Source organism: Rhipicephalus microplus, chromosome 8 (assembly GCF_043290135.1).
Source record: "Rhipicephalus microplus isolate Deutch F79 chromosome 8, USDA_Rmic, whole genome shotgun sequence".
Classification (NCBI taxonomy): domain Eukaryota; kingdom Metazoa; phylum Arthropoda; class Arachnida; order Ixodida; family Ixodidae; genus Rhipicephalus; species Rhipicephalus microplus.
The window spans coordinates 50031114-50056515 of record NC_134707.1 but is presented as its reverse complement, the minus strand read 5'-3'; the positions used below and the strand labels follow the sequence as shown (position 1 = coordinate 50056515).

At 46.3% G+C, this 25402-nt stretch overlaps 1 protein-coding gene across 1 annotated transcript in view; it reads left to right on the top strand.

Annotated features, from left to right (window-relative positions):
- LOC119165816 (uncharacterized) overlaps positions 1 to 6627 on the top strand; it is a 29160-nt gene extending 22533 nt beyond the window's left edge. The window contains exon 5 of the mRNA XM_075870213.1: positions 6599 to 6627. Within this exon, the coding sequence (XP_075726328.1) occupies positions 6599 to 6627 (29 nt within the window). The remainder of the gene's footprint in view (positions 1 to 6598) is intronic.
- Positions 6628 to 25402: the final 18775 nt, after the last annotated feature.

Below are 25402 nucleotides of genomic sequence, written 5' to 3'. Positions count from 1 at the left end.
GCCTGGTCCAAGAGCGCCACGTGGGCCACTTTTTCCTTGCTGGCGACCGAGGTCTGTTACTGCTCAGTCTTTTGTTTCTGCGGCGGAATCTGATGCGTGATAGTTTGGACGGGCCAACTAAACGAAAATGGCTACCGATTAAGCATTATTCGCAAAGTATGGCGACGCTCGCTAAGAAATTCAGTCCCCTGCCCTTCAATCAAAAACACAACAGAAACCCCACTCATATGTCTGAGGCGTCAGCGAAACCATTGCCCGTACAGGAAAAAACACATCTGAGTTACTAACAAGCCTACGACCGCATGCTCTTTACATATTGCCGAAAACCGCCCAATGAGGGATCCCAAGTGACGTTTTACGCGGAGAGCTTGGATATGGGAACTTCACTATGAAATGCGATGGCTTAGACGACCTAACTACCCGTTCGACCCCAATCGCTTTTATTCAAACTGACGGCACTTTGTCTCCTGCCTCTGTTTTCAGGCAGGTGCCCACGTGGTGAAAAGGGTGAACAGTGTAAACCATTTGCTACAGTTGGGACACCCGCCGGTTCAATGAGTGTTTATGCCACTCTCAAGTTATTCGTCTATTGCGCACCGGTGGAAGCGCCATACTGGGCGAACTTGCTCAGCACCCTCGGGAAAAAAAAGCGTCCGACGACCGTTGTTATTTACGTCGTTGTACGTGTGGTGCCGCGTTGTTTGCGGTGCCGTTTCCGTTAGAAAATAGCAGCGTCCCTCATTGTGCGGTGGCTGAAACAGATGTCTGATAATTGCTCTGGAGTGGGGTACTCAACACCTACGAAAACTCGCCCGCAACATGCGTTTACTCATTTACCACAAGGCTTTACGAGAAAGAGCCACGGAAGCAATGGATCGCCGCCATGCGTTGGGACCGAGGAGCCGCTCCAACATTGTTCCAGTTCATGCGTCGCTTTTTGTTCTCAAACTTTCGTTTTGCCGTATCGGCACCGATTGGATGCACTCGATCATGGTGACAATGGTAAAATGTCATTCAGCTAAATACGCCAATATTGTGAAATAAGCTGTGTGGAACGTCATGATTCAGTCACATAGTTTGGAGAAGCACTTTCCCAGACAGTTCGCTCAGTTCGCTCACTTGAAAAGTTCGTGGACACCTCCGGTAACGAAGCGACAGCGCCCACCGCTCCATTCCTCCATCAGCGAATCTGTTTCCCGAAGTTTCTTATATGCGATCGCTGTTGGACATTCCTCGGCTTCACACACCACTTCTCTGTGTATCTGCAGAGCCCATATATTGACATGAGCGCCGCCTTGGAGCAGGTTGACCTGGTCACGGCCGCTGACTGGGTGCTGACAAAGCCGGAACAGATGGAAACTAACGCGGAGGCAGAATTCCACAAACTATTTTCTCTATGCCAAGACCAACCGGCACAGTTTGGACTAAAGTGCGATATTCTACGGGAGGTATGAACACAGAGATACCTGGACAACTACGATTGTTCTCCTACAAATGAGTATTTCAGGCGACTCATGTTCGTTCCATTCGAAGATTACCCGAAAGCTTCCCTGAAATGGCGCTTTGAAAACTCTCCCAGAAAACTGCAAAATTTGCGACTGTTATGCCAAATCACGCCTCTAAGGACACCTTTCAACCCGTACTGCTGGTGTTCTATTTTTACTGGAGAGATATGAGAACAATTTTTACCCTTACATTCAAAGGTCAATCGGAAATCTGAAAAACTAAATGGCAAGCCATGCAAGAGGGCGAATTTCTCCGCTTTGTGACGGATGCCTTCGCTGAATGCGACAAAGCTTTCTTCCTGAAATTTTTCATGTTCCTTAAGATATTGGCAACGCTACTAGTGAGTACAACTGCTGCATAGTGCAGCTTCTCGACACGGAAAAGAGTGAAAACGTATTCGAGTAACCAGTAGGCTTAGGAGCGGCTTGATGGTCTCGCCATAATGTCTATTCACCGGATACAAGTAAGTGCTGACGGAGTTATGGCTGTGTTTGTGGAGAAACCGCGACGCATGAAAACGGCAGCATGGACCGTTTTTTACGGCCAGTCTACATGTTCGTTTTTTTAGATGCAAAGCAGCTAGCCTGTGTAGCACTGTCCATCTATGTCTCCGTGCCAAAGCACATAACCACGTTCCCCCCATCACAGTCGTTAGAACGATGCCAAGTAGGTCAAGTCGCAGATGCGCGTTGACGTCACTCTCTCTCTCTCTCATCCGCAGCAGCTGCCGGCTCCTCCCAACACGCCTAGGTGGTGTTGCTCTTCCACCCGCCACACACTTCTCTCTCGTTGCACCCTCTCCACAGCTCGCAGCGCTCGACCATACGTACGTCGAGTGGAAACACTCTTTCGGCTCGTGTATCTGCAATAAAACGCACATGGAATTCAACCCGACTCCCGCAGATTTGCGTCACAAAGAAACGTTTACTCGAGTAAATGCTACACTGAGTCACTTCAAACAGTTCTTCCAGCGCCCGCGTCGACGCCCGTTTCAACCGGGTCAACGCCGTGCGCACCGCTGCTGCTTCGCATTCCATCAAGGTTCCCTTCGGGGAGATGTTTCATAATGTTTTTTCATTGACTTTTACTATTTGGTAAAACCATTGCCAATGTCATTGTTTAAGATTACTTCCTAAAATTAATGTTAACGCTCTGCCTCTTTCGTGTCAGGGAAGGATCCGTGTTGTAGTTCTTTGTTGTCGGTTTGAACCGTTTTCCCGAACGTGTTTGTAGTTTGCTTAAAATTATCTGCCATAAAATAGCTGATGTTCTCGCTGGCCTGTTGTCAAAAGTGTGATAATGTCGGCAGAGACAGCGTCTGATATTCTTTTTTTTTTGCCGCACATGTGTAAGCGGACTACCAGTATACCCTTGCATCTGCCCCCCCCCCCCCCCCCCCGTTTTTTTCTCACTCGTATTTCCATTACTGACACCGTATGGGCCTTCTTGGTTGAAAGTATCTGGTAGGATTTGATGATTTGTGGGGTTTAACGTCCCAAAACCACCATTTGATTATGAGAGACGCCGTAGTGGAGGGCTCCGGAAATTTTGACCACCTGGGGTTCTTTAACGTGCGCCCAAATCTGGGCACACGGGCCTACGACATTTCCGCCTCCATCGGAAATGCAGTATCTGGTAGGAGAACATTCTTTTTGTTGCACACGCACTAGCATTACTGCAATGTCAAAATTCGCTTTACATCACTCATTAACTAATCTCTTGTGCCGCATTACACTTTGTTCTCACTTTCTTCTAATCACTAAGCCCCTTTTTTACTCCCGGGAAACTTTCTATTTGCTGTGAAAATAGCTTCTTTCGAACAACTAGGCCTTGGGCCCCCCGAAAACATTCTTGGCTGCGTTTCTGCTACAAAGTATGAAACAAAAAGGCATGTCAGTGCTTAAAACATTTTCTGTAGAAAAATCTATACAGGTGTCATATCGAACGAGGAGTAATGTTAGCTTACGTAATATTTTGAGGTATAAGCGCGAAATTACATGAAGCCTGACATCATGTGAACTTCACAACGATTCAGTAGTTAAAAATTCTCGTAATATACAAAGGGGCTCAGCCATATTTGATTATCTGCGACCGCACAAACAAAATGACCCCTGAATAAGTCCCCGCGTTGCCTCAGCTGACGACTGAAGTGGAATAGACTTGTCTGTAGGTTGCTCGGTTCACGCGTAAACTTTACACGGTGGTGAAAACAAATCGCAAAAGCAGGAACACGGTTATAAGCCTTGTGCTGAGATGTGCATAGATTTTTTTACAACTGCCACCATATAGATGTGGAAGTCATCTAGTGCTGAGAAGCAGAAGCTTAACTATTGACTACTACGGCACCGGAGCTAAATATGACAAAATTATGGACCGTCTCCCCGACAAGAACCCTGATGGCATGCCAAGCAGCAGTGGTGCGCGCGGCATTGACCCGGTAGAAACAGGCGTCGACGCGGGTGATGGAAGAACGTCTTGAAGCGAAACTTGGTGTAGCATTTACTCGAGTAAGCGTTTGTTTTAAACGCAAAGACAACTGAGGTGGGTTAGGTTTCGTGGAAGTTTCCTCGTAGACAAATGAGCCTAAAGAGGCTATCCGCCCGACCAGCAGTGGAGCGTTGCGGGTGGTGGAGAGCGTGACACGAGAGAGAAGTGTGTTGCGAGCTGGTGGAGGAGCCGGGAGCTGCGGGCGCTGCGGCGGGCGTGCTGCGGATGATGGAAAGAGTGACGTCAACACGCACCTTCGAAAGAAGTGTGCGAGGAGAGCAAGACGCTGACGCGCAGCTGCGAAGTAACCTAATTGACACCGCTAGAATACCTGTGGCGACGAGAACGCCCTGCGGCGCTTCGTATGGACGCACGTACTTACGGCGTTACACATTTCAGTCAAAGAGGGGCTTCACCCCTAATCTATTTTCTCTCCCCCATTCCCCTCCCATGTGCAGGGTAGCAAACCAGCTGCCTATAGGCTGGTTCCCCTCCCTGTTATTCTTTTCCTCCTATTTTCCTTCCTTCCTTGCAAAGGGGCTGATCATTCTTGTGCAGCTCAAAATATTGTCACGCGATCGTGACGTTGTCGAACGCAGCAATCGACGTGTTCATGAGGAAACCTTATTTAGGCAAACTTGTGCCCGGACACCATAGCTAAAATTACAGAAATACATACTGTACACTGATAGCAGACAGCGTTGGTCTTCGATGACCAGCCAAATGGTGAAGCGTGGCAGCGTTCATACATTTACCATCGACGATTCTAGCGTTTTCGCAAGCGACCGCCAAAATTTAAGAACAAACACTAACGTGTTTTGCGCAAGGCAGAAGTTACGCGCGTATTGTCAGGTTAAGATAGAAATAAAGGAACACGTGCGGTAATTTTTTAGGGCAAATTGGTTGCTGTTGCTGAAACAATGCACCATAAACACTACTTCAGCAAAGACATGTTTCACTTTCGTGTCAAACCTATTTTTATACAGGGGGATGAGCCACATTTTTTTTGTTATCGTGGTTTTACTTGTCCTTTCGAGTCTGCACCTAATAATTGTGTTCATTTTTTCTCATTCTTGGCCGAATCATCCTTGTGGTCCGAATTCTCGACGGATAACCACCCAGGTTTCGGTAAGAATTTTACATTTATTTAAATTATGATCTTGAACCTGCAATGCTCGCATATATTTAAATCAATTACGCTTACTTTGCAGCCACACATGCAGATATACTCTCGTATGAGGTTACAACAAATTGAAAGCGTGACCGTAGAGACCAAATACATAAGGACTTCAATATCTTTGTAAAATCGGATTTTATGAGCTCATAAAATTTGAGTGTCAACATTCATAACGCAGGCAGTGTGAACTGAATCCTAAGTTGAAAGAAATTATCCTCATACATGTTTCCCGCCCTTCCAGGTTGAACATCTTGTACATTTGATTTACCTAATTCACTAATATTTGAAATTCACACATCCAGGTCATCGTGGCTGGCGTGACCTTAGGTTTAAAGACCCAAACAAGAGAAAAGTGCCGGAGCAGGAATGCTTGGACAGATTTCATGGAGTGGCTCGCAAGACCAGCATTGTATACTACGATTTCTGTTCCGACCCAAAGTGATGTACGGAGCGGCACTACCGTGAAGACACTGTGTACCAAGTCGTCCTGGCATATCCGACCTTATCACCAGGAATTAAAACGGAGCTTAATTTTAAGCGGATTAAAAAGTCACGTGTACACCACATCCTGAAGCCACTGCTGTGAGATACATTATCTTTTAGCATTTTGGTCGGTTTTATTAGTTTGTCGCTAGAAATTCATTTTTTGCTTTTATTGCTTACTCCCGTCTATAAAAAAAATCAACTCGCTAAGGGTAATTAAGTTAGCTGAAGAGTTGAAAATGACACTAAAACACACCAACCCCTAAATAATATCGACTATTTGAATTTTTCACACACGCATAAGTAACGGCTCGAATATTGCAGATGCAATTCTGGGGTCATGAACAGGTGGTTCCAGTCCATTAGCCAGCCGAACATCACTTGCAGGAACATTTCTAGCTCCTTTTATCACCACCACATCGCCATGCCAACACCGCAAAATGTTTTTCAGTGCAACGATTATTTACGGAAGGAAAGACTTCCCGAGCCATTGTGCGTTAACTCCATAAAAAAAATATTGTTCAACTTTCATACATGCTAGTTAGTTTGCATTAAAAATTCTGCATACGAGAATGCTGCACATAGGACGCATGTTAGGCGATTACGCCGAATTCTACACACTCTGAAAATTTTGACCCTGAATATATTTTAGAGGTGCCCAAATATTCAAACACTGAACAATTTCGGGTATCGAATTGAATGCATGTATTCGACTCAGAAAGCGTTATTCATAACGCTTAATATTTTAATAGTTTACTATAGTGCGCAAGTATTAGGTGTATTCAATAAAAAAATAAAGTGGGCAAAAGTATGATATATTTCATTCGTGCTGGCACATTATATGCAAAACCCTGAAAGCTTGTGTAGTGCAGCTATTTACTTCGTCATACGAAAATGACTACCATTTATGCAATAATCATTTACCCTTTTTTACCCGTTTTTTAGGTTTGCAGGGCCTCACTATTTATCTTTGATGCGGTGTTTACGCATTTAGAATTTCTAGTATATTTAGCTGCACCTTCAAGGGATCTACTAATGTGCTAGGGTTGGGGCTTGGGCTTGTTGCATCATGCTTACAACAGAGAAATAACAGCGCTAATCTGTGACGTGACACAGAGCAAGTTGTCATGCATTCTTCATTTGTCTCCTCTCAAAATTTCGCACTGTTTCCATGTTATAACGCTCCAACAACTTTCGTTTTAGGTCCGTTGAAGGTTTAGGATATGATAGAAACAACTAACATGATATACATTTATAGGAAATAATCCTTGGGGCTTCGGGTCTTGGCTTGTAGTTCCAAAAAGACCACTTGTTTTTGTTTTTTAATAGGTAGCTTGGGAAAAGCGTTTGGCTCAAGTAAACCGTGATAGTCACAGAATAATCAATAATATTTCCAGTTTTAAACAAATACATATAGTGATCGTGCCCACACTCGAACGAGAATCGCGGTGAGGCAGGAATTTCGTCTTGGAACACAGCATGTGTGCACAAAAAGGTGCGTTTATGAAAAAGACATCGCTTATTTCTCATTTTATAATATGGGAGTTCATGATGCCTACCAAATACACACGGTGATAAATCTAAACCATCTTCATCTGATGTCTTGTATAGCCATGTATTCGGATTAAGCACATATATACCATTAATGGGAGTAACTTTTAAGGGCCAAACTTTCAGGGCCGTGCCTTGTTGGCGTCCGTCACTGTCTACAAAACTGAAACAGTAACTGAACACATGCACAATAAAAAAGGAGGACATCTGTGTAAGAAATTCGACTTTATGTGTACTTCAGTCAAGTGGATGACAAAGATCAAGAGCATGATATGATCATCTATGCCGTCTGTCCATCCGTCCATGCGTCAGTCTATTCATCTGTCTGTCCGCCCATACCTTGATTTGCCCAGAATTCCATGAGATGATTCTGAAATCTTGTAGGACGGAAATTGCCAACACGAGCTTTGTGGTCACATGTTTATTGTTTTGCTCTTTATTTAAATAGTGCAAGATTTTCCGAAGCAAGCATTTGATGGTACATATTTATCAGCTGTTCATTTTCTCCGTCACTTAGTCTGCTAAGTAATGCTTTGAGACAGTACATGCCTAATATAAATTTGTGTCTTTCAACATGTTTCACATAGAACAATGCAACCTTGCAGGCAGTGAAACATGTTCTACTTTAAAACATTTGACAACCACAGTGGTCTATTCTTACAATTCGGTCTCGTCATTTATATACACAATACCGAAAGAGCAATGCAATACTAAAATGTACATAATAACAAGAGCAGGAACAGTGAGAAAAATTTGCCATATGCATACAAGAACAGCTTCCTTAAGACAACAGCTTTAGCTTGTCAGCTGAGCAGTCATAACCAATGTCCCCCCAAAAATTACGCCTATGTTTTCGAAGGGCTAACTTCAGTTTCATTGCATGACGTCTTTTTGTCTGCAGTCGGTTAGCATGTGTCACTTGACCTTTGAGGCTGAAAAATCATGCGATAACTTTTGCAGTTTTGGCATATTCCGTGGTCAGATCACATAGATCATTCAGCAAACATATTGCGCTGTTTTTTTTTTCAAATGCCTATGAAAAGCGTACACGAGCATTTCTGCGCACCAGTCACAGTGCACAAAACGCATATACGCACTGACACGTCTCACTTCATCTCGTTTCTGAAAACGACCACCAAATTTAGATACCTTTTTAGGTCAGTACAAGCTTTGAAATACTTTCGAGCAATGGGAGGCACAGCTCGCCAGCTCTGACCCAGAGGTGCAGCTTGCTCTTCTGCGTCACGTCAAACTGGCGGCGGCAGCCAGTGGACCCCCGGACTTGGGGCCTCACCCATCAAGCTCATGACCCTTGTCCCAAACCCTTGCAAATAAAGTTTTTCCTTCCTTCCTTTTCCTTCCCTTTTTTAAATAGTCTGAAAAACAATGATAACGCTAACTAAACGCACCACCACACTCCGCTGACTCGACTTCACAACAAACCAGAGGTGCGTTGGGGGCAGACCACTTGCACAGACGCACCTAGCATCGCTTAAAACGAAAGGTTAAGCGTTTCTCGCTTAATGCTGTGCTGTTATTTCTATAAATAAATAATGCGTACTTTTGAAAGAACATGATGATGTGTGGCGCTTTATGGCGCAAGGGCCAATTGATGGCCAAAGAGCGCCATTTCAATGAGTAGAGATGTGGACAATGATATGTTGCGTGGCTGTATAGGGGCCTTAAAATTCCTCGCGATAATGCGGGTAAAAACATAAGTATAAAAAGCATGACAGTTGCGTGATATGCATAGTAAAAAGGGGGACAAAGGTTTTGATAATAAAAATGCGTAAAAATATTTGGCACTAGCACAAGTGCCTCATCAGCGCCCTTGTGTCCAAGGGCTGTGAGGCAAGTGCTTTTAAATGTAGTCACTGCAGCAGCAACCTCTCTTAAGAGGTCGCGCTACGCAGTGCCTGGGTATATTACATGGTAAAAACCGACATCTCTTAAGCTAGCAATGGTTTATGTGTGAAAAGTGGTTCCCTACCGACAAACATTGTGGGGTGTAATGGTATATGTTGTCGGTAGGGTAATGGAAAGTGTTGTCTTCTTAGAGGGTCTAATTGTTTACACTGGATTAAAACGTGAAAAACTGTTAATGCCTCACCACATTTGTCACACAATGGTGGATCGCCACCGGACAAAAGCTATGAGTGTGTCGTGTATGTGTGTCCTATCCTGAGCCTTGTTAGTGTCACCTCTGTTAGACGTGATTTTGATACTGGTGGCCAATGGCCAAGGTGTGGCTTGATAACGTGTAGCTTGTTTTGCGTGTGTCTATCCCACTTGCTCTGCCAGTAGTCCCTGAGCTTTCGTTTGAGAAATGGCTTAAGATCAAGGGCTGGGATTTGTATGGGTGTAGTGGCAGTGCTTTCGTGGACGGATGCAGCAAGCTGATCCGCCCTCACGTTGCCTTGAATCTCACGGTGCCCTGGCACCCAGCACACTACAACATGTTGTTTAAGTGTGTAGAGTGTGCATAAAATAGAGTAAAGTGAGACGAGGACAGGGTTTTTTTTGTTTTTTAAGATTGTGCAGAGCCGTTACCACACTGAGGGAGTCCGTATAAATTACTGCTTTTTGTATTTGTGACTGTTTGATGTGTTTAGCCGCCACAAGTATCGCGTAAGCTTCCGCTGTGAAGATACTTGTGCCTGGATGTAGAGCGCCAGCATCCGAAAAGGATGGGCCAACAGCAGCGTAGGACACGGAGGACTTAGACTTGGAGACATCTGTAAAGAACTCAGGACGTGTGTATTTGTGTTGAAGTTCCAGGAAGTAGTTTCCGATATGGGCAATAGGTGCATGTTTTGTAACTTCTAGGAAAGACACATCGCAGTCTATAATCTGCCACTGCCACGGTGGCGGGTATACTACAGGAGCCATTAAGCTGTGTTGAAGTGACACTCCAGTTTCCTCAGCTAGACCCTTCAGGCTAACTGAGAAGGGCTGCCTCATCGAAGGCCTGTTTTGAAACAGAATATAGCTCGACAAATCATTAATAGTGGAGTAGGAAGGGTGCTTCTTGTCTGCTTTCACCTTAATGAAAATATACAAAGGATATGAAAGTTCTTTGTAGATAAAGTGACCATTCATTTGACTCAACGTAAAGGCTTTCTACAGGGCTGGTGCGAAAAGCACCCGTAGAATGGCGGATGCCAAATGGTGCACGGGATCCAGCATCTTCAAAGCACTTTGAGTCGCAGACTGATAAACAACAGCCCCATAATCTAAGCGGGTGCGAATCAGGCTTCTATAAAGGTTCATGAGACATTTCCTGTCACTACCCCACGTAGTACGTGACAACACTTTTATAACATTCATGGCTTTTAGACATTTTGTTTTTAAATACTTGATGTGTGGTACGAATGTCAACTTGTTGTCCGAGATTAAGCCTAAGAATTTATGCTCCGCATTGACAGACAGACGTTGACCGTTCAATTCAATGTCAGGTTCTGAGTGCACGCCTCTTTTTCGGGAGAACAAGACACACGTGCTTTTTTCAGGGTTCAGCCGGAATCCGTTTTCCTCTGCCCATTTGGAGAGCTTGTTTAAACCTAACTGAACCTGCCGCTCACACATTGCTAGGTTGCATGACAAAGTCAAGCTGGACGTCATCGACATATGTGGAATAGAACCTGTTGCGGGGGATGGACAGGTGCAAGGAATTCATTTTAATAATAAAAAGTGTACAACTAAGTACACCACCTTCGGTACTCCCGTTTCTTGCACAAATGTTTGGGCGAGAATACTGCCCACACGGACACGGAATTTCCGATTGGACAAGTAACTCTCGATTATGGAAAACATTCTACCGCACACACCCAGGTGAGACAAGTCTCTTAATATGCCAAAACGCCATGTTGTGTCGTAAGCCTTCTCGATATTGAGAAACACTGAGAGGAACTATTGTTTGTGGACAAAAGCGTCTCAGATCTGTGCCTCGATACGCACCAGATGGTTGGTGGTGGATCTACCCTCTCGAAACCCACACTGGAACTGGTCAAGCAGATTGTGTGTTTCAAGGAAATGTAAAAGTCGGCGGTTTATCACTTTTTCAAAAAGTTTACAAAGGCAGCTGGTTAGTGCAATGGGCCTATAACTTGAAACTGAGGAAGGGTTCTTGCCCTGTTTCAAAATAGGGATAACAATAGCCTCTTTTCAAAAAGCAGGGATGGTGCCAGAAAGCCAGATAGCATTGTATAGAGAGAGTAAAGTTTTCCGCGTTTTAGGCGGCAGGTTTTTCAACATTTCATACGTGACACGGTCGTAGCCTGGTGCAGAATTACTGCTAGAGTTTAGTGATGTTTGTAGCTCAGCTAAGTTGAAAGGTTGGTTGTATGCCTCATGTTTTGTGCACTTGTATTCTAGTTTCTGCTTTTCTATCCTTGCTTTATATCTTTGGAAAACTTCAGTATAGTGTGACGAGCTAGACACTTGCTCGTAGTGTGCACCGAGGAAGTTCGCCTGATCTTCCAGGCTGTCACCCTGTGTGTTTACGAGTGGGAGTTAGTCTACTTGTCTTCCTGCTACCCTACGAACCATGTCCAAAACTTTAGCCTCTTGTGTATATGAATTTATCCCTGATAAAAACTTGTGCCAGCTTTCTCTTCTGGCCTGCCGACGCGTTCTCCTGCCTCGAGATTTTATTTTCTTAAAGCTCTCTAGGTTTTCCGCTGTCGGCGAGTTCCGCAGCAACCTCCATGCCCTGTTCTGTTCCTTTCGCGCATTCTGACACTCAGTGTTCCACCACGGGACGTGTCGTTTGCCGGGCAGTCCAGATGTTTGTGGAATGCACTTGGCTGCTGCGTTAGTAAGAAAAGCCGTGAAGTACTGCACAGCTTCGTCTATGCCTAATCCGCATATGTCGGTCCAACTTAAGTGTGTAATCTTTTGAAATTGTTCCCAGTCGGCTTTATTTACCAGCCATTTGGGAACATGTGGCGGACATTCATATATTATTGGTGTACTCAAAACTAAAGGGAAATGGTCACTTCCATATGGATTATTTATGGCTTTTCACTGAAGTAATGGTACAAGTGAAGGAGATGTGATACTGAGGTCTATGGAGGAGTAAGTATTGTTTGCAAGGTTATAATATGTTGCCTCTTTCCTATTCAACAGACAAGCACCTGATGCAAAGAGGAACTGTTCGATGAGACGACCTCGTGCATGACATCGACAGTCACCCCCTAAACCGCTGTGCGCATTCAGGTCCCCTAGAACCAGATAAGGTTCTGGTAACTCATGTATTCAAGACTGGAAATCATGTTTTTCCAGGTGGTGTTGCGGCGGTATGTATACAGAGTATATGGTGACGAGCTTATTCATTAGAACTGCTCGAACAGCCACTGCCTCTAGGGATGTTAGTAGTGGTAGATGACTACATGCTACTCCTCGATTAACAATAATGGCTACACCACCAGATGACGCCACAGCATCATCTCTGTCCTTTCGGAAGACAACATATTGACGCAAAAAAAATTTGTATTCTTGGATTTTAAGTGTGTTTCCTGTACACACAGCACGTTTGGAGAATGTTTGTGTAGAAGTTCTTGGACATCGTCGAGGTTTCGAAGTAGTCCTCTGACGTTCCATTGTATAATTTGTGTTTTCATTATGGGAGTAAAGAAGTGCTGTGTGTACGAAATGAGTGTGGCTGGCGTCTAAAGAGAGAAGTGACTTATCTTACAGAGCCTTTAGAAGGCCCTGTAATTACCGTTTTGTCTTTTTTAGAGCGGTCGAGGGAACCCCGCCGCTCCTTTGGCGCAGTCTGCGCCGGTGCAGTTGATGTGTCCATCGCCTCAGGAGAGACGACAGACAATGTTGTTTTCGTTGTAGGCTTCGTCGTGACAGACGGAGCCTTAAACCCCACTGGGCTGGAGGTTGAAGGGACCTCTTTAGCTTGTGTGGTGCCCTGGTTGCTGCCAGGGTTCACAGGGGCCTTCGATGGGGCTGTATTCAAGGAGGGTGGGGCAGCCGAGGCTGCTCCCCCCATGGGGGCTTGTGGCGTTTGCCTCGGCACGCTGGGCGTGGTCCAAGGCATTGCCGAAAACCGAAGTGGTGCTGACCCCCCTCGCACCACTTCGGCATATGATGTGTTCCCAGCAAAATGCGGGGAAACGCGCTGCCGCGCTTCACGGAAGCTTATGTTTAATATAAACTTTGTATTAATAATTTCTTTTTCCATTTTCCAGGCCACGCATGACCTGAAATATGCAGGATGGTCACCCTCACAGTTTGCGCAGTGGACTTGTAGCTGACAGTCATCGTCAGCGGTATGACCTTTCGTGCCACATTTCGCGCAGGTGAGCTGTCCTCGGCAGCTCTGGGAGCCGTGCCCGAACCTCTGACACTTAAAGCAGCGCCGCGGTTTGGGTATGTATGGTCTAACTGGCAGTTTAAGATATCCTGTTGCTATTTCAGTGGGGAGAGTGCTAGATGCGAAAGTGAGTATGATGTGCTTCGTTGGGATTTCCTTATTTTCTCTTCTTATTTTGATACGCTGCACCTGAATGACATTTCCCTCTTTCCAGCCTGTTAGAAGTTCATCATCAGAGAGGTCCATCAGGTCTCCTTCTGATACAACACCCTTCACGGTGTTCATGGTTCGATGCGGTGTGATTGTGATAGGCTGATCCCCAAATGCTGTAAGTTTATGCAGTCTCTGGTACAGTGCGTTGTCTTTCATTTCGAGTAACAGGTCACCACTGGCGGTCTTTGTGGCATTGTAGCCTGCGCCCAGCGTTTCTATAAGGCATTTGGACACAAGGAAAGGTGAAATGCTTCTAGCTTTCCTTTCTCTACTTTCACAGGGGATAATGTGGTATTTCGGGTAGTTATTTTTCTTGATTTGGAAGAAGTTCAAAAATTGCATCGGTGCGCCACCTCTTGGAGGGTCCCATAAATTTGGTAGCTTATTCTGCGGCCATGCCAGCCACCCACCACCGAGCCCAACAAGGGGACGCTGCGAGACGCGAAGGAGGCGCAGGCGCCAAACGTACATGGCCGCTATAACCTAATATATCTACCCAAGGTTGGATATTTACACTAGGTTAACCCTTGCCGCCAGGAAAAATTGGAAGTAAAATGAAGTGAGGAGAATACAGGAAAGATGTAAAGTGAGAACTAAAGACGAAGATGTAGGGAGAGAGAGATAGGAAAAGGAAACCCTGGGTGGGTCAGCCCAGGGGTGCCGTCTACGTGAAGCCGGGGCCAAAGGGGCGTGTTGCCTCTGCCGGGGGGCCTTAAAGGTCCAATCACCCAGCATCGGCTCAACCCCCCGGATCCCCTTTTCCCCGGACACGGCAAAGCCACGCACGGCTAGGCGTGGGAGGGAGTCAAAGCTCCCCCGTTAGCTCGGGTCCGTGGTGTCGCTACACACCAAACGCCTACTTGCGCAGGCGCCTTTGCGGGGTACTTTTGAAAGAACAATGAGCATGGTTCTATTCAAGTGTTGTAAAAAAAAGTATTTCAATAAATCTTGCTGCCAAATCTGGAACTATACGACAGAACAGTGCATACCTTGATGGTTCAATTTGTCCAGGTTTCACTTTCGCCGCCTCGTCACGAAAACGTTTGGAAGTAAAGCTTGCGTACAAATAAATAAAGCAACTTTCTAACAATTATACGTTGATATCGCTTGTTTTACACTCGAAAAAGAAGCATCGCAAATCTCAAGAACGTAATCTATCCGCAGAAAATGCGAAGCCTGTACATCTAATTATTCCCATTTGGGTACACGTGCCGCTGAAAGAGCCCACTTAGCCACTAGCACCCGATTCCCCTCCAGGTATCATTGTATGAAACTATGCCGTGAACAGATCACGCGTGACATCGAAGATGCGTATTTGATTGATAAGCGAGGCATGTTGTTGGTTTAGTTGGTTCATAGTATCGTAAAGGTATAAACTGCGGGACGAAGTCGGGAGGGTCGGGAGGAAACAGGGAACACATACAAACACACTGCGCTTGTGTGTGTGTATGTGTTTCTTCCTTCATACCGTCATCGTCATGCAATGTAAACTTTTACGATTGATTAATATCCTTGGCGATCAGTTTTAGCACACCTTTAATAGTTTTTCAGAAAAAAAAATCCCAGCATATTCACGGAATGAATTATGATTGGTGGGGCGAAGCGTTCGTCACTCCGTCCGTGCTTCCGTCCGCCCATTCGTTCGTGCTTGCATGAGTCCATGCGTCCGTCTGTGTGTCCATCCATCCCTGTAATCATTGGTGCGTCCGTCCGTTCATACGTCCATCCGTACGTCTATTCGTGTGGCCGTCCTCCTGTCCATCCGTCCCTTCGTCCGTGCGCCTGCCTTCTATGTCTGTACGTTTGTTCATCAGTCCGTCAGTCCATCTGTGTGTCCATCCGTCCGTCCATCTGCCTAGTGAACACTTCAAGTACCACCATATCACATCTTTTTCATCATGTATTCATCATATACAAGTTCCGCTACCCATCGAACATTCTAAGAACCACTCTTTCAGGTATGTGCCACCGGTGGTTAAGCACTACAACGAGGGACGCACAAGCCACGCCATAAAGAGCTTCGCCCCTAAAAGAAGTTTTTATGCATGTAGTGGTAATTATGCATGTAGGGTGTGTCATGGCTGTAAGTTCTGTGTCTCTTCAAAAAAAAAGTGGCAGCATATCCACGGAGTGAATGATGGAGAGGGGGCGAAGCATCCGTCCGTCCATTCGTTCTTGCTTCAGTCCGTCCATGCGTGCGTCTGTGTGGCCGCCCGTGCGTCCATCCGCCCGTCCATGCGTGCGTGCGTCTGTTCGTGCGTCTGCACGTCCATCTGTGCGTCCGTTCCTGCGTCCGTCCATTCGTCCATCCGTCCGTGCAGCCATCCGTGCGTCCGTCCATGCATGTGTGCGTTCGTCCCCCTATTCAGCACCCTAAGTACCACCATCTCGCATCTTATCATCATATATTCCTCATATAGAAGACCACCATCCAGCGGACATTCCAAGGACTAAACGAGAGGTTGCACACGCACACGTTCTTACGATTTGCGCTTCGTGTCTACTTCCCACCTTTAACCACCTCGAGTTCATGGTATAAACTAGTTCACTGTATTCATGGCACTGCGGCCCAACGCTCGCTAAACCTTTCTAAAACCAAGGAGGTTACGCCCAGCGAGTATAACGTAGCAACCCTTTCTTGTCAGATAGTGCTTAATGTACATGTCAATGGCTGCTAAGAGGAAATGAGAGAGGAGAAATCGGCTTTTAGATAACGCGCACGCTGCGAGTTTTTTATTGTTCAACAACGCACAGAAGAAATATCCCACCAGCACCATCTTGAATGTCAAAATGTAAGACTAGTTACACACTACTATTACGACTACGACGGACGAACGGGTGCCGCTATAAGATGCTTCGCCCATAAAATAAGCAGTAGAAAGTCAGCGCTTGTTTTAAGTGAGAAGCATTTCTTAGCGAACTTCGGCGACTTTGAGCGTATCTATCTATCCAGCCGCCTACGACATTTAGTTCTCCTGACAGTTTCAATAATGGTATCAATACCAAACTTGGTATGGCATAACTTGACTGTATGTAAAACACATTTGACTGGTAATAACATGAAAATAATGACGTATATGTCATGAATGTCATGATTTACACTTCATGGTCCTGCAGCGCTTGCGGTGGTTTCGTTCAGATGGCATGTTGAAAAACTGGTGTGGTATGGCATGATTGCATGCCGAAGACAAGCGACAGACCATAACATGAAAATCATGACATGCGTTTCATGTAACAACATGACTACATGCCGCGATCATGATGCGCTCGCGGCCGTTTCGCTGGCGTCATATATACCAAATTTGGTATTACGGGACGTGAACGGATGACGAAGGTATGATACTGGTGCAAACATGATAATCATGAGATGGGTGTCATATGAGAACATGACTACATGCCACAGTCAAGGTGCCAATACGTTTCAACATGACGCGGTGCGCGTGCTCGCCTGCAATAATTTTGTCGCGTCATGCCGGCGTTACCTCGCCAGGCGCCGGTCCTGCCATATACTCGCCGGCGCGTGCCGCGTTGCGTTGACGCATACGCGTTTCAGCGCGTCTGACGTCCTTCCGTCACGAAAGGAGGGAGACGCAGTATTGTCTGGCTAACGCATCGACATAAAGTGATGTTACTCCATGGCATCGCCGCGAAATGCGGTTGTCGCATTTCGCGCCAGTCGCCGTCGAGATGCGCCGACGAACGCTGGTCGCGCCTTGCGTCTCGCTATAAGTGCTCGCGTTTTGCTAACGTAGCCTCGTTGTGCTCAGCGTGCGCACGCGTCAACGCTACATTGAGTATATCGGGCCCTTCGTGATGCGCTCGCCACCGTTTTGCTTGCTGTGCATATAGCAAACTTGGCGTTACGTGACTTGAATGGATGCTGAAATTTATGAATGGTGCAAACATGATAATCCTGACACACGTGTCATGTAAGCACATGACAACATACCACGCTCATAGCGTGCTCACGGCCGTTTCGCTAGCTCCACATATACTAAATTTGGTATCACGAGACGTGAATAGATGAAGATAAACGACACACCCAAACGTGATAACCATGAAACGGAAGTCATGTACGGCATCATTTACCTCCACCTCGTAACGTTGTGCTGATTTGAAAGTGACATATCAACATTTATCATTCATGCTACGCCTTACATTGATTCCAATTGTACCTGGGATCTGCCAATTTTTTTTAGATTTATTCGTTGTGACTTCACGTTTTTGAACTCCCGAGAAAGTCCTGCCTCTTCACGTATAAATGAAACGCTAAACGGTGTTTGAGTCTACATGAAACGCTGGTAGTGCGCTCCCGTCACCTTTCACAGCCTTACGAGATTGATTGATGTGTGGGGTTTAACGTCCCAAAACCACCATATGATTATCAGAGACGCCGTAGTGGAGAGCTCCGGATAGTTACGAGAAGCTTACGAAAACGGACCACTAGCTTTTCCTTCATGGCCAAGAAATGTTGCCGCCGAATATAGTCATGTTTATTAGGGGCGAAGTTTCTTAAACTGTGGGTCGTTCCCTCCTCTATAGTCGTAGTAGTATGTAGCCACCTCAAGTTTGAGTTGCTTAATAGATGGCGCTGTGTGTATGTCATTGGAAATACTATAACTAGATGGCGTTAGTGGCTGATTTGATTAATATGTGGGGTTTAACGTCCCAAAACCACCATTTGATTATGAGAGACGCCGTAGTGGAGGGCTCCGGAAATTTAGACCACCTGGGGTTCTTTAACGTGCACCCAAATCTGAGCACATGGGCCTACAACATTTCCGCCTCCATCGGAAATGCAGCCGCCGCAGCCGGGATTCGAACCCGCGCCCTGCGGGTCAGCAGCCGAGTACCTCAGCCACTAGACCACCGCGGCGGGGCGATCACTGCGAACGGTGACCCGGGCGACACGATTGAATCCCAACTAAAAATTTGTGTTCCGAATGTAAGAATGTTGTAGAGCGATTCATATTAAAAGATCAGTGCGCTTCGGTGCTACTAAGTAGCCCAAGTAAGTTTTCACGTACCACGCTGTCCATGTTTTTTGTTTCCCCGCCGAGCAGAAGTATTCCATCGGCAATACGAGAGAGGTCGCAGGAGCACGGGCGGTCGGTGTTTGCGATGTTTTACTTTTAAGTAGTACAGGGCTGGTGCGCGTTTGTATATAGTACACAATGTGCAAGAGTAATCTTTAGCCAGAGTTTGAAAATATGCCGGCACACGCAATTACGATGTGACCGAATTGATTGATATGTGGTGTTTAACGTCCCAAAACCACCATATGATTGTGAGAGACGCCGTAGTGGAGGGCTCCAGAAATTTCGACCACCTGGGGTTCTTTAACGTGCGCCCGAATCTGAGCATACGGGCCTGCAACATTTCCGCCTCCATCGGAAATGCAGCCGGTATTTGAACCCGCGACCTGCGGGTCAGCAGCCGAGTACCTTAGCCACTAGACGATGTGAACGAATGGATGTTGCTGACCATTGGCTGAGATTAGACTTGTTTTTGTGTTCTAAAATGTTTATTTACATTATTTAAATAACTAACTTGTAAACGAACGAAAATGGATGAAAACTTTTGATGACAAAGTTGTAGATTAGTTAGCAAAAGGTCTGATTAAACAGTTTTGAACTTGATATGTTAGTTATTTACCATTTTCCGGTAAATACAGATGCCCGCGAATTAAAAAAAAATACCGCGGGTCAAACCCACTGACGCGCCTACGCACGCCTTGATTCTGGTGCTCTAACGTTCCCCGTACGAACGATTCTCTTCTTCCGTCACACCGGTTAATGACAACGATAAGCAGTCAGTAATTTCGCTATTGCGGCCGATAGCAAAACGTGTTCATCGCAAAGCAATCACCATCGTTGCGGCCCTGTTGAGACGATTGGCACAATCGGACAGAAGCTTTGGTCGTTCGTAACGTTAGAGAGCACTAGAATCATCGTGCACACGAGCGGGTTTGTCACGTGGTTTGTATTTCGCGGGCATTGGTAGTTAGCAGAAAAACTTTAGTAATAACATATAAAGTTTGAAGCTGTCTATTCGGGCGTTTTGCAAACTGATCTGCAACTTTCTTATTGAATTTTTTATCGAGGTTTGTTTATTCGAAAGTTAATTGAACAGATCTGATTAAACAATATTTTAGAACACAAAAAAAAACTGACAACTCCAGGCAATGGTCAGCAACATGCATTTAATCGTGTCGTAATTGCGTGTGCCGGCATATTTTTGAATTCCGGCGACAGATAACTGGGGCACCCTGTATAAGTGTGTGTTGCATGCCCAATATACTGTGTTCTCCAGTGCTGATTAAGTTGCAATAAGTATTAAGTACACCTCTCAAAGGCAGGGTCACAATTTTTTTGCATTCCTCCAAATAGTTGCATTGCTAGTCCCACTGGCGCATTCTACGAGGACCAATATTGAAACCAAGTGGAGTAAGAGCTAGGGGGTGACAGTTGGACCCCTTACAGTTGCTCCCGTAGTTAGTCCTGGGTTGGTTCAAATCTGAGGTAGCCCGTTGGATCACGTAAAGAACCAATGGCGTGCCCCACTTCAGTCATTTTCAGCTTGGTGTGCACTCATATGCTATGTTTCTGCACCTTTCTTTGAGTTACCACTATTTCTTCAAAACACCTGTCTTCTTACAGACTTAAATACTGAAAAGAGTCTATGCTGCTGCCAAAACGATGTTATTCAGTATAATGTCTGGTTGAAGAGCATTGGAATAGACATGGAAATCTGTTTGACAAAAAAATTCTTGTGACACGGACATAAGAAGCGGCGTTTCTTTTTTTGATCTGGTCCCTCTCGCACTGGTGCGTAACCACTCATATAACTTTGAACATTCGAAAGCTTGTCACCACTGCATCTAGAGTAAGCCACGTAAGCACCCATGGGGAGCTTCAACTATCCTGCTGGTTCTAGGACTGGTACTTTTGGCTGTGAACCTTAAATTTTCTTTCATAAAAAGGAGCTCACACAATTGAAAACTGTTCAAGAAAGCGCCTTACCGTACGTGTCTACGAGCATTCAAAACCGGCTGTATCTATAGATCGGTACATATTTCTAGAAAGCATCATGTAGTAAAGGGCTGGTGTGACTGGTGTGAAATGATAACACCACAAAAAAGTGGTTCGAATACCGGCAAGAAAACGCTGTGCACAAAAGCAATGCACTAAGCAACGCCCTAGCACTTCTTCCTTTTTTTCTCAACGAAGCAAACGAAGGCGCGCGCCTTGATATTCGCAAATAGCGAGATGTTTACTCACTCTTAAATAAAAACGCCTTTTCTGAAAAAGTGCTGCCACGCGCGCTTATTCCTCCAATGTCAGGGCTAACGCTAAAAAGTCAGAAGCGCCCACATCTTCGTTTTAGAGCGAGAACGGAACATGCTGAAGAGAGTGTCATTAGCACGACTTAAAAATATGTAGTACGGACGGTCACGTACCCTCGGTGTCTCGAAGGGAACGAATGTCGTTCTTCGGTCGTCTTTAAGAAACGAGAACGCCCACACCTTCGGTCCATTGTCGTAATATCCGTGTCAGTCCGGCACGCAGCACCGCCCCATCTTCGTGATGCGCGGTCTTCCACTGTGCAAATATGCAGAGCACAAAGCGCATCACAAATCCACGCCACAGTTCTCGGATGCACAAACACAAAAAACAAAAACAAAAAAAAAACGTGGTTCTCTACCGTCGCCAACAGGCACACCAGCCCGGCGCGAAAGCGTTCGTTAGGCTTGTCGATTCGTTTCAGTCGAGGGAGCGTGAAGAAGCGTGGACACGTCCGTACTGTCCCTACAGCGAAACACGACTAAAGTATATTTAAACTGGTGGAGTAACTTCCACAGAGGCCCATGTATGAGTGGCTCGTTGCCACCGTCGCCATCTACATGTTGAGGGGAGAACTGCCAGCTCATAAAAAATAAAGAAAATCACCAGGCCTGCGAGGAAAACGCTGCAAAGTCACAGCGAAATCATGAAGAGCGGCCTTCCCGAGTTTTCTTTAAACACTCTTTGGGTAAATGATAAAAGCACACTTGCTGGGTACGCACCACGCCATAAATAATCATAATTTCTGTGTAGTAGGCCGGCATTCACTATGCTATTCTTCGTCATTCTTCGGAGAATCCTGGTATCCACTTAACAGTTGCAACTAAATTTGTGCAAATTTTGTGTTGCATTTAGTTGCTGATGATAATAAAGAATTACGCCGGAAGTGTGTATACGTGCCACAGTTAATGGATGACGGGACCCGTGTTGTGATCGCATAACTGCGTTTGATGTAATATGACGTCACAGCTGGAGGTGGTAGCAATGCCGTGCATTTGCCCTACGTCACACTAAATAAAACTTTTTCTTAATTTATCACCTATTGCGTGCCATTAGAAGCACGCGCTTTCATTGCGCTGGATGGCTTGCTAGTTGCATGCTCGAGAGAAAAGGATGACCAACAAGAAAGACTAAGAGAGCAAGGTTTTTTTATTATCCAAATACGATACAGACAATACCACAGAAATATATATCAAAAGGTTTATTAGAAAAAAATATATGGGTAGTGGGTGGGTGAAGCCGCTATTCCGAAGCTCTCTTTGCAGGTGAAATTATGACCACGGTGCAAGAATACTTTAGGTTAGCGAACTCCGGGACTATCCGCTGCCTGATAATGCTCTGCTTCAAAATAAGCCCTAAAGATGGCGCTACGAACTTTGTCCAGAGTTACTGTATACGCTACCTCTAGGTAGCTTATATATGCTACCTAAAGGTAGCATATACAGTAACTTTATGTCCCTGCTCCCCCTCCCCCTCTCGGTTTAAGAAAGCCCGTCACGTAAGAAGGTAGCGGTGCTTATTTATCGTCACCACAACATCCTCGCCCAAGGACACCTTCTTACCCTCACCGCGCCGTCAACCTCCTCTCTTATCACCCCCTATTTCGCGCCACCGCTAGTTGATCGCCTGATAACCCGGTTTTCTCAGATTTGACATCCGCCGCCCACGTGCCCGATGTGCTTTGCGGAATTCGCCAGCAGCCCGCCACGGTCCTCGGTCAATCCAATCCGCCACGGTCCTCAGTCAGGCGATCCATCTATCGGCCTGCTGCAAACGAGAACATAATCGGTCCCTCCTCGCTAAGCGCTGGCTCCGCGGCGTTCACTCACCTAAAGTATTCTTGCACCGTGATTGTGACACAACTGTTGACGAGCACAATAGCATAATAGTTCGAAAACTCACGTTGACCAATCATGAAAAGCCACTACAGCGATACAGCAGCCTCGGTTTGGCAACCGCAACTAACGCACTGCGTCTCGTTGCTTAGCGTGTCGCATTTATCGTCACCAAATGCCAGGGCGCGGCGGCCGTGCGCCAGCGAAGGCAGTCGGCAGTCACAGGAGCGGCTATCTGCACATGCTGGGAGCCAGTTGAGCTCTGAAGTCTCGCGCCTGTGAACAGCGCATAAGCAAATAAATAAACCACGGACGATGCGCACGAGAGAGAAGAGAGAGAACACAACTTTATTGTCGTCAGACTTAAGGAGGTAGGTGACCCGCCAGGCTGAACCTGATGGCCACCTCCTCTGCCCTTTGTACGGCCTGGAGCTGAACGGCCAGGCTGGTGGAGGTCAGAACTGCCTCCCACCCCTCTGGCGAGGGAGCGGCTAGGAGATCGAGAGAGGGGGGATCTTCCCTGCAGGCCCAGAGAATGTGATTAAGTGTGGCTATTGAGCCACAATGCGAGCAATGCGGATCAATCGAGTCGGGGTATATACGTGCATAAATGTATGGGCACGGAAATGAATGTGTTTGCAAGCGGCGCCAGATAACCTCCTGGCGCTTAGTTAGCTTATGGTGCGGGGGTGGTTTTGTCTGCCTCGAAAGACGGTAATATTGTGTGATGTCATGGTAGGATGTCAAGGCTTCACCAGGGTTTTCCAAATCAGAGGCGGGTACCACCGCTCGGCTGACGAATCCTCGAGCATATAGGTGGGCCGCCTCGTTCCCTGGGTTCCCCGCGTGAGCCGGCACCCATACCAGCGCAATGGAGGATAGTGCGTCTTCCTCAGCATCTGTAAGGAGACTGGGCAATAGTAAACGCAGAGTTGTGGGGGCCACAATGCCACGTGCGAAGTTGGATATAGCAGCCTTTGAGTCACTGAGTATAGTGGTGAATCCGGATGCTGCTGCTAGCGCTATCGCCGCTTCCTCAGCTTCTGTCGTATTAAGCACACGGACGGAAGCAGCCGCTTTAATTTGAGGTGAATTGGCGTTGTTGCCGGGGAGAGTGATTACGCTTATTGCATATGCTTTAGTAAACTCTCGGTATTGGGCGGCGTCAACGTACGCAACGGTTGGGTTGGACGCGTACGTTTTTTGCAAGAATTTGGCCCTCGCTTTCCTTCTACCGTCGTGATGGCTGGCCAACATGTTCTTTGGCAGTGGTTTTATGATGCGCACGAAACCACGAAGGAAAAATGAGCGATGCCTTTTGCACCCGGCAAGAAGCCGAACTTTAACAGAAGCACATCGTCTGGATACGCCCCCCATTTATGTCACTCGATAGAAAAATTGAGCCACTGATTCATTTATGCAAGTGAAAGACAAACAGTAAATTTACAGTTAGCTTTGACCCATATTGAAATACCGTAAAAACCCGCGTATAGTTCGAGGTGTAACTCGGGGATAGCAAACGCGAGAAAAAACATTTTCACGCGAATATTGTTCGAGGAAAACAGAAAAAATGCATTTATTTACACACTTGCATGCGCACGCACGCGCGCGCACGATTAGTCGTCGTCTTCGTGTGACACACTGTCTTCCGAATCTCCCTTATTCAAAATGTCCTCCCACAGCACCTCATCTTCCGTGCCATCAAGCGCGTTTGAGATGGAGCACTTCTTGAAGGCACGGCAAACGAGCGCCTCGGGAATGCGGGCCCACGCCCCGGCGATCCACGAGCAGAGCAGAGCTGGCGAGGCCCGTTTCAGCCGTCCGGCAGGGGTCACTTCTGGCTCTCCGGACCTCATCCACTCCATATACAGGCGCCTGATGTGGTCAAGTGATGTGCGCCGTCGTGATGTGCGCCAAGTGATTGCAATGGCCACTGTTGCTCGCCTGATGCACGCCTGTACCTATAGGTCTCTATAGGACTAACGCCACTCACGCTACCACGCCACCTAACGTAGAAGTGCGCAGACACCTGATAATGATGATAGCACCGACCAATGCCGAAACCAAAACTGAATTCGGGCCGAAACTTTTTTTTTGGGATCCGCATAGAGTACGGGGCTGAAATTTCGCACCCTAAATTTTTGAAAAAAACCCTGGGCTATACGCGGGTTTTTACGGTATGACGATGTGAAAAAAAAATTGAAATGTTTTTGGTTTTGGTTATTTTACTCCTCCTCAACCAATCACGCTTTATTCGTCGGCGAGCACTAATACCCATGGCAATGAGTTTTCGACACTTTTCGTTCCAAGTTTCGCAACCGACATGATGACCATGACACAAAGTGATTAAAACGGAGTGATGCCCGAACTCGCGCGAAGAATACTCACCAGGCCTGAAATTACCGTTGCCTCGGTTTACACCCACAAAAAGTATAACAGCAGTTCTTCGCCGGCCTCGCCGCATTGTTTAGAAAGTGTCCGC